Source organism: Schistocerca cancellata, chromosome 3 (assembly GCF_023864275.1).
Source record: "Schistocerca cancellata isolate TAMUIC-IGC-003103 chromosome 3, iqSchCanc2.1, whole genome shotgun sequence".
In the NCBI taxonomy this organism is placed as follows: domain Eukaryota; kingdom Metazoa; phylum Arthropoda; class Insecta; order Orthoptera; family Acrididae; genus Schistocerca; species Schistocerca cancellata.
In genome coordinates, this window is record NC_064628.1 from 42,968,326 (window position 1) to 42,988,156 (window position 19,831).

The 19,831-nt window shown below is 37.5% G+C and overlaps 2 protein-coding genes across 4 annotated transcripts in view; one reads left to right on the forward strand and one right to left on the reverse strand.

Annotated features, from left to right (window-relative positions):
• Positions 1-9,126: 9,126 nt before the first annotated feature.
• Positions 9,127-15,183, reverse strand: LOC126176888 (gastrulation defective protein 1 homolog). The gene has a single exon (XM_049924090.1). The coding sequence runs from the start codon at positions 15,021-15,023 to the stop codon at positions 13,032-13,034; it is 1,992 nt and encodes a 663-aa protein (XP_049780047.1). The 5' UTR covers positions 15,024-15,183; the 3' UTR covers positions 9,127-13,031.
• A 165-nt stretch (positions 15,184-15,348) lies between these two features.
• LOC126176887 (dynein heavy chain, cytoplasmic) overlaps positions 15,349-19,831 on the forward strand; it is a 228,059-nt gene continuing 223,576 nt past the window's right edge. For all 3 annotated transcript variants that reach the window (XM_049924087.1, XM_049924088.1, XM_049924089.1), the window contains exon 1: positions 15,349-15,607. In XM_049924087.1, the coding sequence (XP_049780044.1) occupies positions 15,364-15,607 (244 nt within the window). In that variant the 5' untranslated portion in view covers positions 15,349-15,363. The remainder of the gene's footprint in view (positions 15,608-19,831) is intronic.

Sequence of the window (19,831 nt, forward strand, 5' to 3'; positions counted from 1 at the left end):
ATGTCACAAAGCCTAAGAGAATAGTGAGCTACAGAGCAATAGAAGACTAATAATGTTTGAGCTCTGTCATTTCTTCCAATGCCAAATGGAGTATGGGTGTGTCTGTAGTATGTTTCCACAACACAAATTGTAGCCCCACACAAAGGGGCATAACTCCCAGAACTGTATCCTTACTGAATGTATACTCCTTCAGCATGTGGCACCAGTCAGACAAGTCACACAGTACATGTTTTTTCAACAGTATGCCCTCCTCATTCAGCTGATGTAACTCCATCGGATTTGATCTTCTAGAATATGGTGAGTAATTACATAGAAAATCTAACATTCAAAATGTGCGCACAGTCATTAAAAACACTCGCATCTGCTTCCAGTATCACTCATATCCAACATGAAAATCAAAATATTTTGCAAATGTACTGAAATTGTGTTACAAAATAAAATGGACAATAAATGTGTACTGTATGTTGTTGTTGTTGTGGTCTTCAGTCCCGAGACTGGTTTGATGCAGCTCTCCATGCTACTCTATGCTGTGCAAGCTTCTTCATCTCCAAGTAACTACTGCAACCTATGAAGATTGTACCAAAAGTAAGAATCTCATATTTTTTACAAATAGAAAACATTGTTTTAATATTATTAATTTATACATCATTGAAAACCTTACACTTTTGTCTATTTTTGAACATAGTCTCTCTTTTTTCGAGACTTTTGAAGATGGTGCTCCAGCTTTTGTAATCTCCCGCCAACCTGTTGAGGAAGCATGTGACCTTTTCTCAGACTTCATCGTTGCTCTTGAAGTGTTTGCCACCTAAGTGTTCATTTAGCTTGGGAAAGAGTTGATAATCACTGGGGGCTACGTCTGGGCTGTATGAGGGATGGGGCCTAACAGTCCACCCAAATTTCTTCAAAAGCTCCTGTGTTTGACGAGCGATGTGGGGTCGAGCATTGTCGTGAAGGAGCTCTATTCACTCCTTCATTCGTCCTCTCCAGTGATTCTGGATTGCTTGCCCAAGTTTGGTCAATGTTTCACAATATCTGTCTGAGTTTATTGTCATCCCAGGTTGCATGAAATCGACAAGGAGTACCCTCTTCTGATCCCAAAACACAGTCTCTTTAACCTTTCCTGCCGACTGCGTTAGTTTGGATATCTTTGGTGGCGGTGAACCGAACATTTTACATCCTGTCTACTTCAGCCTTCATCAGTTACTTTCCTTCCTAAATAGCAAAACTCATTTACTACTTTGTCTCATTTCCTAATCTAATTCCCTCAGCACCACCTGATTTAATTCTACGACATTTCATTATCCTCATTTTGCTTTTGTTAATATTCATCTTATATTCTCCTTTCAAGATACGTCCATTCCGTTCAGCTGCTCTTCCAGGTCCTTTGCTGTCTCTGACAGAACCACAATGTCATCGGCAAACCTCAAAGATTTTATTTCTTCTCCATGAGTTTTAATACCAACTCCAAATTTTTCTTTTGTTTCCTATACTGCTTGCTCAATATACAGATCGAGTAACATCGGGGATAGACTACAACCCTGTCTCACTCCATTCCCAACCACTGCTTTCCTTTCATGCCCCTTGACTCTTATAACTGCCATCTGGTTTCTGTAAAATTGTAAGCAGCCTTTCTATCCCTGTATTTCTCCCCTGCCACCTTCAGAATTTGAAAGAGAGTATTCCAGTCAACACTGTCAAAAGCTTTCTCTAACTCTACAAATGCTAGAAACGTAGGTTTGCCTTTCCTTAATCTATCTTCTATGATAATTTGTAGGGTCAGTATTGCCTCACATGTTCCAAATTTTCTATGGAATCCAAACTGATCTTCCCCAATGTTGGCTTCTATCAGTTTTTCCATTCGTCTGTAAGGAATTCGTGTTAGTATTTTGCAGCCACGACTTGTTAAACTGATAATTTCGTAATTTTCACACCTGTCAACACCTGATTTTTTTGGGATTGGAATTATTACATTCTTATGGAAGTCTGAGGGTATTTTGCCTGTCTCATACATCTTGCTCACCAGATGGTAGAGTTTCGTCAGGGCCTGCTCTTCCAAGGCTGTCAGTAGTTTTGATGGAATGTTGTCTACACCCAGGGGCCTTGTTTTGACTTCTACATCTACATCCATACTCTGCAAACCACCTGAAGGTGTGTGGCGGAGGGTACCTTGAGTACCTCTATCAGTTCTCCCTTCTATTCCAGTCTCGTATTGTTCGTGAAAAGAAAGAGTGTCAATATGCCTCTGTGTGGGCTCTAATCTCTCTGATTTTATCCTTATGGTCTCTTTGCAAGATATACATAGGAGGGAGCAATATACTGTTTGACTCCTCGGTGAATGTATGTTCTCAAAACTTCAACAACGCCCATACTGAGCTACTGAGCGTCTCTCTTGCAGTCTTCCACTGGAGTTTATCTATCATCTCCGTAACGCTTTCGCGATTACTAAATGATCCTGTAATGAAGCGCGCTGCTCTCCGTTGGATCTTCTCTCTCTCTTCTATCAACCTTATCTGGTACAGATCCCACACTGGTGAGCAGTATTCAAGCAGTGGGCGAACAAGTGTACTGTAACCTACTTCCTTTTTCGGACTGCATTTCCTTAGGATTTTTCCAATGAATCTCAGTCTGACATCTGCTTTACCGACGATCAACTTTATATGATCATTCCATTTTAAATCACTCCTAATGCCTACTCCCAGATAATTTATGGAATTAACTGCTTCCAGTTGCTGACCTACTATATTGTATCTAAATGATAAAGGATCTTTCTTTCTATGTATTCGCAGCACATTACGATTATTACGTTGAGATTCAACTGCCATTCCCTGCACCATGCGTCAATTCGTTGCAGATCCTCCTGCATTTCAGTACAATTTTCTATTGTTACAACCTCTCGATATACTACTGTATCATCCGCAAAAAGCCTCAGCGAACTTCTGATGTTATATATTGTGAATAGCAACAGTGCTATGACACTCCCCTGCGGCACACATGAAATCACTCTTACTTCGGAAGACTTCTCTCCATTGAAAATGACATGCTGTGTTCTGTTATCTAGGAACTCTTCAATCCAATCACACAATTGGTCTGATAGTCCATATGCTCTTACTTTGTTCATTAAATGACTGGGGAACTGTATCGAACGCCTTGCGGAAGTCAATAAACACGGCATCTACCGGGGAACCCATGTCTATGGACCTCTGAGTCCCGTGAACGAATAGCGCGAGTTTCGAAACCCATGTTGATTCCTACAGAGTAGATTTTTAATCTCCAGAAAAGTCATTATACTTGAACATAATAAGTGTTCCAAAATTCTACAACTGATCGACGTTAGAGATATAGGTCTATAGTTCTGCACATCTGTTCGATGTCCCTTCCTGAAATGGGGATGACCTGTGCCCTTTTCCAATCTTTGGAACGCTACGCTTTTCTAGAGACCTATGGTACAATGCTGAAAGAAGGCAGTCTTTCAGGCTCTGTCAAATTCTTGACGCAGTATCATATCTCCCATTTCATCTTCATCTACGTCCTCTTCCATTTCCATAATATTGCCCTCAAGTACATTGCCCTTGTATACACCATCTATATACTCCTTCCACCTTTCTACTTTCCCTTCTTTGCTTAGAACTGGTTTTCCATCTGAGCTCTTGGTATTCAAACAAGTGGTTCTCTTTTCTCCAAAAATCTCTTCAATTTTCCTGTAGGCAGTATTTACCTTACCCCTAGTGATATATGCCTCTACATCCTTACATTCGTCCTCTAGCCATCACTGTTTAGCCATTTTGCACTTCCTGTCCATCTCATTTTTGAGACTTTTTTTATTTCTTTTTACCTGCTTCATTTACTGCGTGTTTATATTTTCTCCTTTCATCAATTAAATTCAACATCTCTTCTGTTACCCAAGGATTTCTACTAGCCCTCATCTTTTTACCTTTTTGCAGTTTCTTCTGTTTTAATCTATAGTTCATAACCAATAGACCGGTGAGAGTCCACATCTGTCCCTGGAAATGTCTTACAATTTAAAACCTGGTTCCTAAATCTCTGTCTTACCATTATATAATCTATCTGAAATGTTACAGTGTCTCAACGCCTCTTCCACGTATACAACCTTCTTTCATGATTCTTAAACCAAGTGTTAGCTATGATTAAGTTGTTCCCTGTGCAAAATTCTACCATGCAGATTGTACATGGGTCCTATTTGTGGCTTCAAAGCATTATGTTGAACATCTTACTGAGAAAAAGTAAATCACTAGAGCTATGTCCAGAAAAATGTAGACCCTACTTGAAAATGAAACACAAAACTAAGTACAAACAATGGAAAGATCATGATGGAATAACAACAATAAGAAAACAAGTAGACTTCCCACACATTCACATACCAACAACTCACATACACACAAAAACGTGCCTACTGTTGCATCTGCTACGGCAAGACCGCAACTGCATCTGATGTGAGCAGCAACCTGCTGTGGTAGGTCACTGTTAATGTCACCTCTCTCTACACTAGTATCCCCAGTGCCCATGATCTGATTGCTACTGAACACTGCCTTTCCCAATGTCTGATTGATTCCAAACCTACAATCTCTTTCCCTGGTCACTATGCAATGGGCACCAGTATGGCTCCATCTTATGCTGACGTATTCATGGGCTATCTAGAGGAATCCTTGCTAACCACCCACAATCCCAAGTGCCCCGCCCCCCCTTTCACCTAGTCATAATCAATGACAACATCTTCAACAACCAAAGAAAGGGCCACACGCGAAAGCAGCCATGTGATCTGCCAAGTTAACTGCAACCTTCTATGTTCGCATGACTGCTTAATAAGCTGTGTGTCTGTTGCTGTTGAACATGCCGCCCAACAAGGTTTGCTTTACTTTAAGGGTGTGTGCGTGCGCGCAAATGTGATCAACGATTTCATTTTTAGATTTTGTTTCCATTTAGAAGTGCAGTTCCCCAATATTTCATTTCTGAATTCATATCAATGGTGGTGAAAAAAGAACCTATGTTATTCAATGTTTTCTGGCTACACTCCATTTCACAACAGTCTGCAGAATAACAATTTATATACTGACAACAAATGCATTCCTGTATGTGTAATGAATGCTATCAAGCCTACAAGTAGGTGCCTGTCGAATCCTTACCTAGAAAGGAAGTTTGCTCATGGCAAAACTCAAAATCCAAATGAGTTTCTAATGCACTTATCCGGAAACATTGCTCCCAGACAGTATTCTCATCAACTACATTTGTAAAATTTGCAACATATGGTGCTTTAGTTGTTTTTAATCATCGAAACATAGGGAGAATGAAGTGTTACAGTATTTGGACTTCAGGGCTAGAGCACTCACTGTAAATATTCTTGATTAGATTAGATTAATACTTGTTCCATAGATCATGAATATGACACTTCGTAATGATGTGGAACGTGTCAGGTTAATAAAAGATGTCTGTACAAGATATTACATTACACAAAATATTGCATGACACTAATGTTTAAGTTGGTTTTTTTTTCCCTTAATTTATATCTAAAAATTCAGCCAATGAGTAGAAGGAGTTGTCATCTAGAAATTCTTTTAATTTATTTTTAAATGTTGGTTGGCTGTCTGTCAGGCTTTTGATGCTGTTTGGTAGGTGACCAAGGACTTTTGTGGCAGCATAATTTACCCCTTTCTGTGCCAAAGTCAGATTTAACCCTGCATAGTGAAGATCATCCTTTCTCCTGGTGTTATAGCTATGCACACTGCTATTACTTTTGAACTGGGTTGGATTATTAACAACAAATTTCATAAGTGAATATATATACTGTGAGGTTACTGTGAGGATCCCTAGATCCTTAAATAGATGTCTGCAGGATGACCGTGGGTGGGCTCCAGCAATTATTCTGATTACACGTTTTTGAGCAATGAATACTTTTCTACTCAACGATGAATTACCCCAGAATATGATGCCATACGAAAGCAGTGAATGAAAGTAGGCATAGTAAGCTAATTTACTGAGATTCTTGTCACCAAAATTTGCAATAACCCTAATAGCAGACGTTTCAGCAGACCATCAATGTGTTGCTTCCAGTTTAACCTCTCATCAATGGACACACCTAAAAACTTTGAACATTCTACCTTAGCTACAGACTTCTGTTCAAAGTCTATATTTATTACTGGAGTTGTGCCATTTACTGTACGGAACTGTATATACTGTGTTTTATCAAAATTTAAAGAGAGTCCGTTTGCTGAGAACCACTTAATAATTTTGTGAAAAACATCATTTACAATTACATCACTTAGTTCTTGGTTTTTGGATGTTATTACTATACTTGTATCATCAGCAAAAAGAACTAACTTTGCATCTTCATCAATGTGGAATGGTAAGTCATCAATGTATATCAAGAACAGTAAAAGACCTAAGACCGAACCCTGTGGGACACCGTACTTGATAGCCCCCCAGTTTGAGGAATCAGCTGTTGTTTTAACATTACATGAACCACTTATTTCAACTTTCTGCATTCTTCCAGTTAAGTATGAATTAAACCATTTGTGCACTGCCCCCCTCAAACCATAATGATTTAGCTTATCTAAAAGAATTCCATGACTTATACAATCAAAGGCCTTTGAGAGATCACAAAAAATACCAATGGGTGATGTCCAGTTATTCAGAGCATTTAATATTTGATCAGTGAAAGCGTATATAGCATTTTCTGTTGAAAAGCCTTTCTGAAAACCAAACTGACATTTTGTTAGTACTTTATTTTTACAAATAAACTGATTGTTGTAGTGTGCTCCGAAAGCTTGTACAAGTTAAATCATTTAGTGTGTGTGTGTGTTCCCCTGCCACCGCTTGGTGAGTAGATTTTTTATCTTTCCATTTACATTACATTATCAATAACTGAATTTTTTTGTTGTTGTTGAAGTTCAATATTGGCAGTGACCGATATAATAGGTTATGAGGAAAATGAATATTAATAATTATAGACATATTAAATTGACATTTTTATAGTAATTACTGAATTTGAAGAAAAATTTTGACTAGGCACACTGTTTGATAACATGAGAGATGCATTTCTCACCCCCCCCCCTCTCCTTTTCTCTGCCTATTCCACCAATGCACCTACAAGCCCTTTCCTGTACTTCCACCCTTCCCAAGTATAGCCTCTTGATGCTGTAGTCCTATCCTATTCCCACCACTTCTCTGCACATACCCACAGACAGCATTAGCATCTTCATCCACCCCTACCCTGTTATTCTTCCCCTTTCCCAGTACAAAACTAAATAAACAAAGATTAATGAATTGCCTAATTACATAAAATGCATCAGCAGCCCCACACGACATGAAGCATGAGCATCTGGAACTAGAGTTTCCAGCTTCCAAAGAAAAAGACATGACTATTTTAAGGGAGGACACTTAAGAGCTGAACGTCCCACAAGCAAAGAATGAAAAAGATGAGACACTAAATCAGTAGGAGAAGAGTGGAGGAAAGAAATTGCCTGCACCTTGCACTAATATGTTAGTGGTTTTTTTCTGAAGTTATCTGAGGACAGTACAGCAAACCTACATCGGAAATACTAGACTGGGGTCTGAAACCCACTCATTGGGAACAGAAGATCACTGTAGTAACTGATGCACTATGCTACTTTGTGAGGATATACTTTGAAACCAGATGAGATATAGTCAATGAAAAACAGCTCTCAAGGGGAAACTAACAGTGGATTTGAAGATACATCAGTGAAAGAACAGTATAGTGAATGAAGAGAATGTCCTTTAATGCCATGCCAGGAGAGACAATGGGCATATGAGGAGTTAATAGTTATTACAGAAGGTAATACTGAATGTAAGTTATTAAATTCCACTGCTATTTCCATCTAAATGCCCGTTTAGCAGTGATCTTAGACAGTTGTATTTTCCCTTCAATTTTCATACAGCATCTACCACATTTCTGCCCTCCTACTCTCGACTCATACATCTTGTTTGAAAATCTCAGGAACTGACATCTTTTACCTAGAGCAATACTATAGTAAATAGGTTCTTTTCTTCTGTTCTATATGTGCACACTAGACAAACAATTAGTCATGCCCAGAAAACATCCAGCTTATAATATATAATATCACATCTCGCCTTCATAGGGCATTAATTTGACAAGGAAAAGAATCTACAAGTTTCTTCAGATAAACCATATCCAACTGAAACCACTCATTGATGATAACATCTTGTAGAGCTAGCAAATTACGAGGACATTAATTGCTAAGTTTGATATGCTGTTCCAAACATTTTCTATGGGACTAAGATCAGATATTTAGAGGGCCAGTCAAGGTATGATAGGAAGCCTGAGTATTCAACAAAACAGGAATGTATGCATGCGACCCTACAAATATAGTTATCATCTTGGAAGATAGGAGTTGGTTCATGTTCTTATTAACCTGACTAGGTGTACTCAAATCAAAGTATTGGGGGGAGGGGGGGGGCTCCAAAACCGCACAGAAGCACTTCCTGCCTGAACTACACCCCCCAAAACATTGCAGATTAAACATTTCATTTGACCGTTTGTGCTTTAGACACCTGGCATCAAGAGAGTAAATTGTGATTCGTTGAACTACACTACACACCCTCTCTAGTTTCTGAGCTGTTTGGCCCATTGAATACTTGTAACTTTTTGTGTCTTTGTGATCAACTACCTTTTCTGAGGTACTGACCTACAAATGATTTAGACGGGGTTGCATTCACTGACAGGAGCAATTCCTGTTGTGTTTGAAAGCAACTGTCATCAACAAGACATGGAACTCATGTCTAATCCCTGTATGGATATTTTTTATGAAAACTGTCCTTATGCCACGATACACAGTTGCGAGTGGCACACCATTCCTTGTAGACACATTGATATGCCAACAAATTGGGCAATTAATTCTCAATGTGGTCATGAGTGCATCCAAACATGACAGACATTCCGTAACATCTGCACACTGATCCACCTTATTGATTCCAAACAATTAACTAGCACAAACTCAATATCCATTGCCATCAATTTGATAAGCAGTGGGGAATCACACGACCGCTGGGTACTAGTTCGACATCTATAGCACTCCAAAGTGACCAATGTGCTCTTTGCAGAAAATTACTAAACTAACAGATTGCACAGTGATCTTACATTATTGTGGTTTATTTGTCTCATAACTTACATAATCTAAATCATATGATTCAGGTACAGGAGACACATCAAAATTGCAATAAAATTTCACAATAAACACAGAACAGCTGATGTTAACAAACAGCATCATTACAATAATACAAATTTGTTATGCGTACATACAATAAAATCTAACACTTAATTACCCCTTGCTAAATTATCATTTCATCTTCAATGAATTCTGCTATTGTATACCAGCATTTTTTCCCAGAATCTGTTGTAGTCTCATTTTTAAAATTTCTGCCTTCATATTAAATATCTTTTTGCCAATTAACTTTTTTATATATTGTCATCCCCTTATACTGTAGACTCCATGCATATAATTGCAACTAGCGTGCAGGTAGCATAAAATTATTTTAATTTCTTGTGTTGTATGTGTGGTTAAAATAATTCGCCTCAAATAATTTTTGTCTGCTGTGTAGAAAGATTATAATTTCACAAATGCATATGGAGGGAACAGTTAGGATTTGTAGTTTTTAAAATAATGGGCGACAAGACTCTGCTTGCTGTACAGCACACATTTATCTGACAATTTTCTTTTGCAGATTCAGTATTCGAGATACGTTACTTGAACTTCCCCAGAAAATTTTACCATATCTGATAACAGCTTCAAAATAACTCTGATTGGTAACTTTTCATGTACTCAGGTCAGTGGAAATTGCTAGTATTGCATTGCAAATGCAAAACTGCATAGTTTATTTGATAGGAAGTCAATATGCATATTCGAGCTTAAGTTCTTGTCCACCTTTCATTCCAGGAATTTGATCATGTTAAATTCTTTCATAAGTTGATTGTTATGTTGTATTATTATCATGCTACTACCAAATGAGCTTAACTCTCTAAATTAACACATAAGATTTCTACTCACAATGATTCCCTTGCTCCCACATGATATCTGTATCTAATTCTGAGTGAAATGTGTGTTGATGTAATGGAACTCTTTGTTGTCTTTACCACACACTAAAAAATTGTGCATATGGCTATCACACAAAACAATACACAGATGGCTGTGACAAAGGATATAATGGGGAATGAACTGACAAAAACAGCATTTATCAACACAAATAATTAAAATTAAAAGTCCTATAGTAACAGGCTATTCACTTTACGAATATGTTCCTATTTATGTTTCATTTCTTAAGACTTGTGTTTCTTGATAAGACAGGATACTATACAGAATGTCAGTATTGAGAAGCTATCACTACCATTGTTCAAGGATGTTCCTGTTTGTTACAAGCAGTTTACTTTAGAGTATTATCTTTGATTGTACAACATTACTTATGACTGACTGATATGCAGGCTGAACACAAACTTCACCATCGAAATTTTGGAGGTTGTTTGGGGATATTTTCTAAGTATTTTAGCATAAGGGATCCATGGTATCTGGTGACTAATTACACAGGAATAATGTAATTTACTTGGTTTGCCACTCCAATTATCTTTATATCTGTGAAAATACCTTCACAACAATAAAAAAAGCCTGTAATATGCAATCACGAAAATGAATGATACAAAATAAGGAGTAATGCAATAACCCTCGGATGCAAAAGTACTGTAATGTGATTGCTGTCACTGCGTCGACAGTTCAGCATGGCATCATCGGTCTGCTCTTCCACTGGTTCTGGTGAACCCGTACACGAGATCCATAATGGCCATCTCTTTATCAGTGAAGCTATCCATAACGTTGTGTACTGCTGTTAACAAACAACTAACACTCTTGGAAAAACAAACCTATGACAGAACCAAGCAGTACTGAATGAAATTTTGAGGGTGAAGAGCAAAGCGGGCAACACTGTTGTCAACAGACAATACTGTGAGTGAGTGGAACACATTTGTTTTCAAACAATACATGCTTCATGTACCACTTACAACTGCATTCCATTACAGATGATGTTCTTGTTGTTGCGGGGGTCCTACAGCTGTCACTACATCCAGCATCTCTGCCGCCAAACATCTTGATCCCACCATTCTTCCTCATTGTCTTCTCTCCATCGCTTTTTGGACACCCCTTAGCCACCCTTTCCATGGTCTTGTGGATTTGTATCAATGAATTTTAACCTTCAAACTCATTTTTGAGTCCTTTAATTATTCTGAAGGCCTCTCTAGAAATTTGTTTCCCCACTTTAATAACAAATTCTGCCAACTTGTAGAGGTTTGTAATACTTCTTGCATAATTTTTTGGCAGTTCCCCTAAGCACAACACTTTAATAATAGCTTTAGTGGCACTGTGTCAAATGCTTTATCAATATCTATGAAGGCCAAATGATTGCTTAGATTCCATTTTCACTCTCTTCTCCATGATCTGTCTAAGGGTAAAGATGTTATCTACATATGAGCTGCCTCTTTTAAAGCTACACTGTTCCTTTACATTTAGAATCTTCTCCATTTTTGATTTTAAAATCCTCCTACACAGCCAGCTAACTGAACTTGTGACACTTACGCCATAACAATTGCTACAAACTTCCATGCTTCTTTTTCTTATATATGGGGCTTAGATACGCTAAGTTCCACTGTGCTGGAATTTCTTCCCCATATCTCATACATTAATTAAACCTCTGACTATTACGGGACAGATATTGCTCATGGGAGGTTATCAGAGAAGCAATTGGAATTAGTTGCGTGTTATGGCTATGTATCAATGTTCCATTGGTGACAGGGAAGCCAACTAATGATTAGCAGATTTCTTGTAATTACAGTTTGCAGTTGCAGGCTGTTCTGTCCTCAAGTTTCATTATTTACCCTTGTCTCCATATTGTCCCATCGAATTAGTTCACACCTACAGACAGGCAACCCAATTACCAGATTCACAGAGCCAGCTGCCTTTGTGCCATCACAGACACATTAACGACATGCACCCATGAACTGATACTTGCGACATCATGAACAAAGCCCACACTGAGCAGCTGTAGTGTGAATTCCAATGTCGGAGAATTGCTCTGTCCACTGACACGTCTGTTTTCATACATTTTGTAGTTTTTGTGCAGTCATCTTCTGAAACCCTGGAGGTACTTACGAATAATCCTGCAAGTCCTATCACCCATTTGTCCCTTGTTCTCAACTAGTTACTATAGAACATGCTTTTTTAGGTTTATTTTTCTTCAATGTCTTGAGCCCACCATTACAGATACAGAAATAAACTGGGATGAGATATCAAAGAAACATAATTACTCTGTCATGAGTCACAGGAGACCATGGGCGTTTATACCAAGATACTCATGAAACAACTCTTTACAACTTCTGAAATTTTGTCAGTACAGTCCAGGTTACCCTGTAAACTGTAGCTTTTGTAACTGTTCCCAAAAATTTGAACGTGAATTATACGTACACAGTCCAAAAGAAAACTTGTATTTGTCTCTAGACAATACATAATTACACAATGTGTCCTCTTTGATACTTTAGTTTTAGCATAGATCCATCTATCTCTTTAATGTTATTATACTAAAAGAACTGGCTACATATTTATTAGGCTATTTTTCTTTTATAGTAGCACAACAATATGTTAACAGCCAATATTCCATCATACAAAGTATGTTTATAATTAAACTTATATGCATAAATACAACAATATTACAAGATTATGAGTACAATGAACTGTCATAACATATTTACAAAAGCTATTTTGAAGTGGAGGCATGTAAGATTTGATATAATCTGCTAGTTGGTTTCATAAAACTCTTCCTTCTCAATAAAGAATTATTTTCTGAGAAATATGATGTGGTAACTCACCCACAAATAGTATTGTGCCACAAAAATTAACAATGGTGGCAGTTCATCGTGAAAAGTCTCAACATAGAGTACACGCAGTCACAAGTGCTACCACCTTACATAAACATCTCACTGACAACATATGATGATAAATCATTTACTCTGTCTTTTGTTTCTTTGATGTAGATTCCTCTGTTTCATCATCCTCATCAGTCTGAAAAATAGGCTTTGGCTGTGTCTTTGAGTAAGCTGGAGAAACCCAATATGGATTCTCTGCAGCCTCTTTAGCAAAGCGAAGTATGGCTTCTCGTGGATCCTGGTCATCTTCCACACGTTTGCTTAAGCCTAGATTGCGTATAACATAGGAACTAAGAGTACCACCTGACTGTGCGACACGGCCACCTTGTCCAGAAGAAATGGGCAGATCAGGCCTCCTCGACTTCACAGGATCATGTCTATCCTTTTCCATTTGTTTTCTTATTGACTTTGGCTTTTCTTGTCGGAACATGGGTAATGCATGGGGTGTCAATATCTGCTGAGCAGCAACCACACCAACTTGTTTCACTTTTCTGTGAGTTTTAACTACACATAACTTAGCGCCCCTAAGGCTGCGCTTTTCATCATAGTAAACTTTCACAGTCCCATTACCACAGCCAACAAATATCTGATTTAGCTTTGGATGCCAGAGTGTTCTTATCACATGAGAATCTGTCACAGAGATTTCATTAACTTTTGTAAATGAAGAGGTATCATAAAAAAGCAGCCTTCCCGATGTACTGTCTTTTTTCATATTTTCTCCAGTTATCAGCATACGATCGTCAGGACTAAACATACAGTCTGTCGTTGGATAGCGGGAAAACAAGTCTTCAAAAACAGTAAGAGGCTTTTTGAAGGCACGAATATCCCACAATTTCATGGTATCATCACAACTGCGAGTGGCCAATGAATTTCCTAAATATGAAAAGCAAATGCATGATATTTCAGAACCATTCTGATGAGCCCCACGGAGCATTAATGTTGTGTTGACAAACATTTTCCGGTGATCCCACATCTGCAATGACCCATCAATACAACCAGCAGCAATCAAATTTCCGTCACGATTATAAGCACATGCAGTTGGTGCAGTTTTCAGTCCATTCTGTGCTCGGCACTTTATTAAACTTTTATGGAGGTTTGGTTTCTCAATGTCCCAAAGACGTAAGGTACTATCTTGAGAACAGGTCAAAAATTCTTCCCTTACTTTTGGATGCCAGCAGCCACCATTCAGAGAAGCTGTATGTCCTTTTGTTCTCGCCATATCGCTTATATACTGATCTCCTTTGACACATTCTAGAACTTCGAATCCATCTCTATCCAGTACCTTCGCCTGTGATGAACTTGACACTACTAAAATAACATCACCAGTGATGGAGTACTGTAAACTAAGAATTGGATGATTTTCACATGGCTGTAAAGTTCGGAAACTTTGCAAAGAAGCGTCCATGCCAGCAAAATCCCAGAACCTTATTTCATAGTCGATGGAACCGGTAGCTAACCTGGCACCAGCCGGATCAGCCGCTACAGATGTGACAGCTTTTGAACCATGCAGCATTTCTACTTCATGGCTCATTGGTATACTTTTTGTAAGATCTTGCTCGCCATCGCTATCGTCTTCATCACTACTGTCTACGGCATCATTTCTTTCGCCACTGGGGTCCACTCCTAATTTTTCAGTTTTATCATCCTGCGTGGATGACAGATCTTTTGGCACCGGAGGTCCAATTAAGTCCTCTTCATTTGATTCACTGTCGGAACTGTCGTTAGGCGAAGGAACTGACGGATCATTTGACAGAGAAAGTGGCTTCAGTTTGTCAGTAGTTTTCTCAACTGCATCTTTGTGTCTTATTCTCGCAGTCTCCGTTGCTTCAGTGACCATCTCCTCGATGTCGAACTGCTTGGACTTTTTCCCAAAACCACCGAAACCCATTACTTCGTAAATACCTTTCGCCTCCTTGTCTTTGTATTCCTCGTCTTTTGTTGTATCGTTTTTCTGATTGTTACCAAAGGTACCGAAAGTGCCCACTGTCTTTACGGCACTGGTTTCTTCTGCTGGATTTCGTAAACAATCTGCGTTTATTTTTCCGAATATTATAGCTTTGCTTCTCTTCATTTTGATGCTGTTGCAAAATGAGTGTTTTATTTGTATAACTCAGGTAGCTTACATGAGATAATTCATCTCAACATGAACACAAATCAAAACACACATTACACACAAAACACATTGCAGTATTCCACCCTCAACATTACTGATCCTGAAAAATATCAACAAAGTTTCGATGTTCGATCACACCGATATCGAGACACACTTGATCGATATAAGTGACCTCGAACTGCAGATGACATCAAGGTGTGTGCAAGTGCATGAGTCATTGAAGTTCAGTGTCAGTTCTGAGGTGTGGAAGTAGTTGTGGTGTCATGTCAGAGCTGGAGTAGAGCACTAACTATTAAAAATGGGCGATTCTGCAGATACTGGGGACATCCCCCCAGTTTCGGAAAATGTCTCAATTGTTGACTTTTCGGCATTTGCCAGTTACTTGAAAAAAGCAGCAACTATTTTGCTTCCAGAGGATGACGATGTCATGCCTCCAGCATTAAATGCTGCGTTGAATGACAAAAGTAATCAAGAATGCATTCAAAAATTCTTAAGCGATTCACAAGTATCAATACTGTTTGTTCAGCGTATTTCATCGAAAGGTAATAGTTTACATCATTGTCTTTGAGGTTACTTGAAAATATGAAATCGGCACTTGATTGATTTGTACAAGTCGGTTGTTGTGAATTAGCCATTAATCTGCGTTGTAGATTTCTACAGGTTTTGGCACAAAACAGTACATTGCTAAATAATGTCTTTACAATGTCACCAGCAAGCCGGGACACAAACTTTGAAATAAGTTACTCGAGGGAATGCTAATCTGAAGGAGTGGAGGGAAGGGGGAAAAGTCCGTTACGTTTTAGGCTGATGGCTCGTAGCTTAAGTTTTCCGCACAGCTGGATTGTGAACGACGTCGTATGCAGAAATGTACATGCTACCCTTATCAAATAATTTTGAGTATCAGTATAAAGTCTGTAAGAAAAACGGCGGAAAGGGGGTTCCGCCAGTATTCGATATAACTTTCTCATATTCGGTCTTACACCATTTAGTGCAATAGTATAAGACACACATTACAGGAATAATATATTCATGTAGAAAATAAGATAATAGACTGGCATAAGGTGACGATAGGCTAGAAATTATAAAGTATTTATGTGGAAAAACATCAGTTACATGGTTTCATTTCCTTTGTAGCAGATGGAGGACCTATGTTTTTTCACTTTAACATTTCTATTGAGCGAATAGTTTATCGTACTCGTTACAGATTTAGATTGTTGTGTACTAGAGCCCTTCCCCCAAAGGGCTTGGTTTCCGGGTGAACTTTAATGTTATTTAAACAATATTGATGTGCTAATCAGTAATAAACACGTGAATTTGTTTTTGTACACATTCTGACAATGCGAAAAGCCTTTGTATGCCTCCTTGAAATTCCCAGTGCCCTACTAACATAAATTGAGAGAAAATTTTATGTTTGCTGCATGCAAGAGTGAATGCTCATTAAATGCATCGTTGCTTAGCTGGATCTGGCTATTTACGGTACATTACATTAATAATTGTTCCACAGATCATGAGTACATTTCATAATGATGTGGAATGTATCAGTTTAACATAAGTTTCCTTTACACGATATAATCTTTCCCTCTTTTTTACAACTACCACTTCATATCTAAAAATTCATTTAGTAAGTAGGAGTTGTCAATCGATTTTTTTAAAATACTGGTTGGCTGTCAGAATTTTAATGATATTTGGTTAATGACCAAAGATTTTTGTGGCTACATAATTCACCCATCTCTGTGCCAAAGTCAGATTTAACCCAGAATGGTGATCATCCTTTATTTTCATGTTGTAGCAATTCACTTTGCTTATATTTATGAATTAAGATGGGTTATTAATGACAAATTTCATAATTATGTGTATTTGTGAAAGTACTGAGAATATCCAGAATTCCGTAAATCATGGAGGGAGGTCAGCTGTTATTCCGATTACATACTTTTGTCCAATGAATACTTACTTTTGACGATGAATTACACCAAAATATGTTGCCATATGAAAGCAGTGAATGAAATTACGCATAGTAGGCTAATTTACTGATATGTTTATCACCAAAATTTGCATTAACTCTAATAGCATAAGTAATAGTTGAACCTAAAAGTTTCAGCATTGTGTTTCTTCCAATTCAGTTTTTCATCATTGCACATGCATCGAAATTTTGATATCCCATTGTAGCAACAGACTTCTGTTCAAAGTCTATATTTATCAATGGTGTTATGCCATTTACTGTACAGAACTGTAAAGTGTTACCTCAAAATTTAGTGAGTCCATTTGCATGGAACCAATTAAAAATTTTCTGAAAGACATCATTTACAATTGCCTCGGCTAATTATTATTTGTTGGGTGTGATGCATCTTTGTGAATATAGAGTGGCAAGTCATTAATATATGGGTCCTTCTCAAAAATTGGGCATATTTGGATCCCAGATCATAACATGCTTTATTTAAATGCATTTAAGTTTTTTCAGATATGTTGGATTTAGTTTAAAACTATATTAAACCATTATTTACTTATTTTTAAATAAAATTATTCAATTTTGTTAAATGTGAGATCTCGCTGCTGTTACTTGTCCCCTACACGTATCTTGATTACATTAAGTGAAATTGTACAAGACATTATAAAGGGTTTTAACTTTAACTGAGTTTAACAGATAGCAAATTTATTAACAATAAGATATTACTGTATGTTTTAGTTGAACAATTTTTTTAAAAAATTCTTTAAAATTTTTTCAAAGCCAGTCCCATGCTAGTGGCTCGTATGATTGTAGAGTTCGTGTTAAATTATTACAGTGCCAGGAAGAAATATTGACACTAATGATCATCACCTCTATTACTCCATTGTTTTGAGAAGATTTAATAATTTCTAATTTGTGAAAATGAATTATTTAGGAATGGAGAGATGACTATTGAAAGGCAGAAGAGCTGCATCATTGACAGATACATCAGAACATATAGAGCTTTGCTTGGCTAGCTTTCGGAATGAACTTCCTTTCTCAAGCTGTAAGAGAGGGGGGGGGGGGGGGGGGAACACACACACACACACACACACACACACACACACACACACACACACACACACACACACACACACACGCCATTTTCCCTATATTGTGCTCATTCGACTCATTATTTATCAATGTAGAAAAGCTATGTGCATATATAAGTGAGATATTTAGCTTTTAGCTAGACAGCGATTTTTTTTAAGAGATGGTTTATGCTCTAACATAAGATTTTCAAAATATTAAACCTCATGCATTGAAATGATCCTATTTTCTTTACTTTTCTAAAAAGTTGTGATGAAATTATGTACTTATATTTGCTTGCTAAGTAGATTTATGTTAATGTTTCATACAATAGCCTAATGTTTTTTAGTTTTAAAAACTGTTTACTGCACTCACAACCTTGTTTCGGGCTATGGCCTCAGATTTTTAGGGCTATTTATTTGTCTGTGTCTCGTGTAGAATGTTGTGAAATCTTGACAGTTTTAAATCCACCAGACACCAGTAACTGAGGACAGTACTATTTTGATGATTTGAAAAGTTGTAATATTTCAGCTTGACATACCATTTGTATTTTGATCTGTTTGTATATTAATAGCATGAACAATAAATGATTCATTTATGTTTTAATAACAATTATTGACCTCTAATTTACCCAATGTTCAGACATTTTAGGGGGTTTTCATTTCCATTACTACCAAGCTAACTTCTGATACTACACTGAATAATTTTTTCTTTTTTAAAAAAATACATTTTTTGAACCACTATTAGAGTACCTACTTGATTGTGCTAACAGAAAAATGTATAAAAGATGTTGTTGTTGTGGTCTTCAGTCCTGAGACTGGTTCGATGCAGCTCTCCACGCTACTCTATCCTGTGCGAGCTTCTTCATCTCCCAATACGTACTGCAGCCTACATCCTTCTGATCTGTTTAGTGTGTTCATCTCTTGGTCTCCCTTTACGATTTTTACCCTCCACGCTGCCCTCCAATACTAAATTGGTGATCCCTTGATGCCTCAGAACATGTCCTACCAACAGATCTCTTCTTCTTGTCAAGTTGTGCCACAAACTCCTCTTCTCCCCGATTCAATTCAGTACCTCCTCATTAGTTGTGCGATCTACCCATCTAATCTTCACCATTCTTCTGTAGCACCACATTTCAAAAGCTTCTATTCTCTTCTTGTCCAAACTATTTATCGTCCATGTTTCACTTCCATACATGGCTACACTCCGTATGAATACTTTCAGAAATGACTTCCTGACACTTAATTTTTCAAAATTAAAAGAATATTTTTTTTTACAAAATACACCAGATTTTTGATAATGGCCCATATTAAGAATAATAAGGGACACCATTTTTAATACCACCCCAGTTAGAGGACTCTGCTGATTTTTGCAGACTTATGTACTGTTAATTTCAACTTTCTGCATTCTTCTAGTTAGATGTGAATTATAAACCATTTGTGCACTGTCCCACTTGTACAATAATTCTGAAGCTTATCTAGAAGATAAGAGCATGTTCTAGTTAAACAAAGTTTATTAGTTTTTCATGCAAGTAGAGAATTAAAGTTATATTGTAAGCAGTCAACTAATATACTATATACAAATCTGAGTAAGATCTGTGACCGTCTTAAGAATTTTATAAACACAATTTGCTGCTTCAGATCTCTGACCTGGGAAACTGCAATATTTGTTGAATGAAAATGTTACATCTGCATTTGTAGATTCGTGCATAATATACTGTAAAATAAAAAGTAGAAGTAATTGATTATGCTGT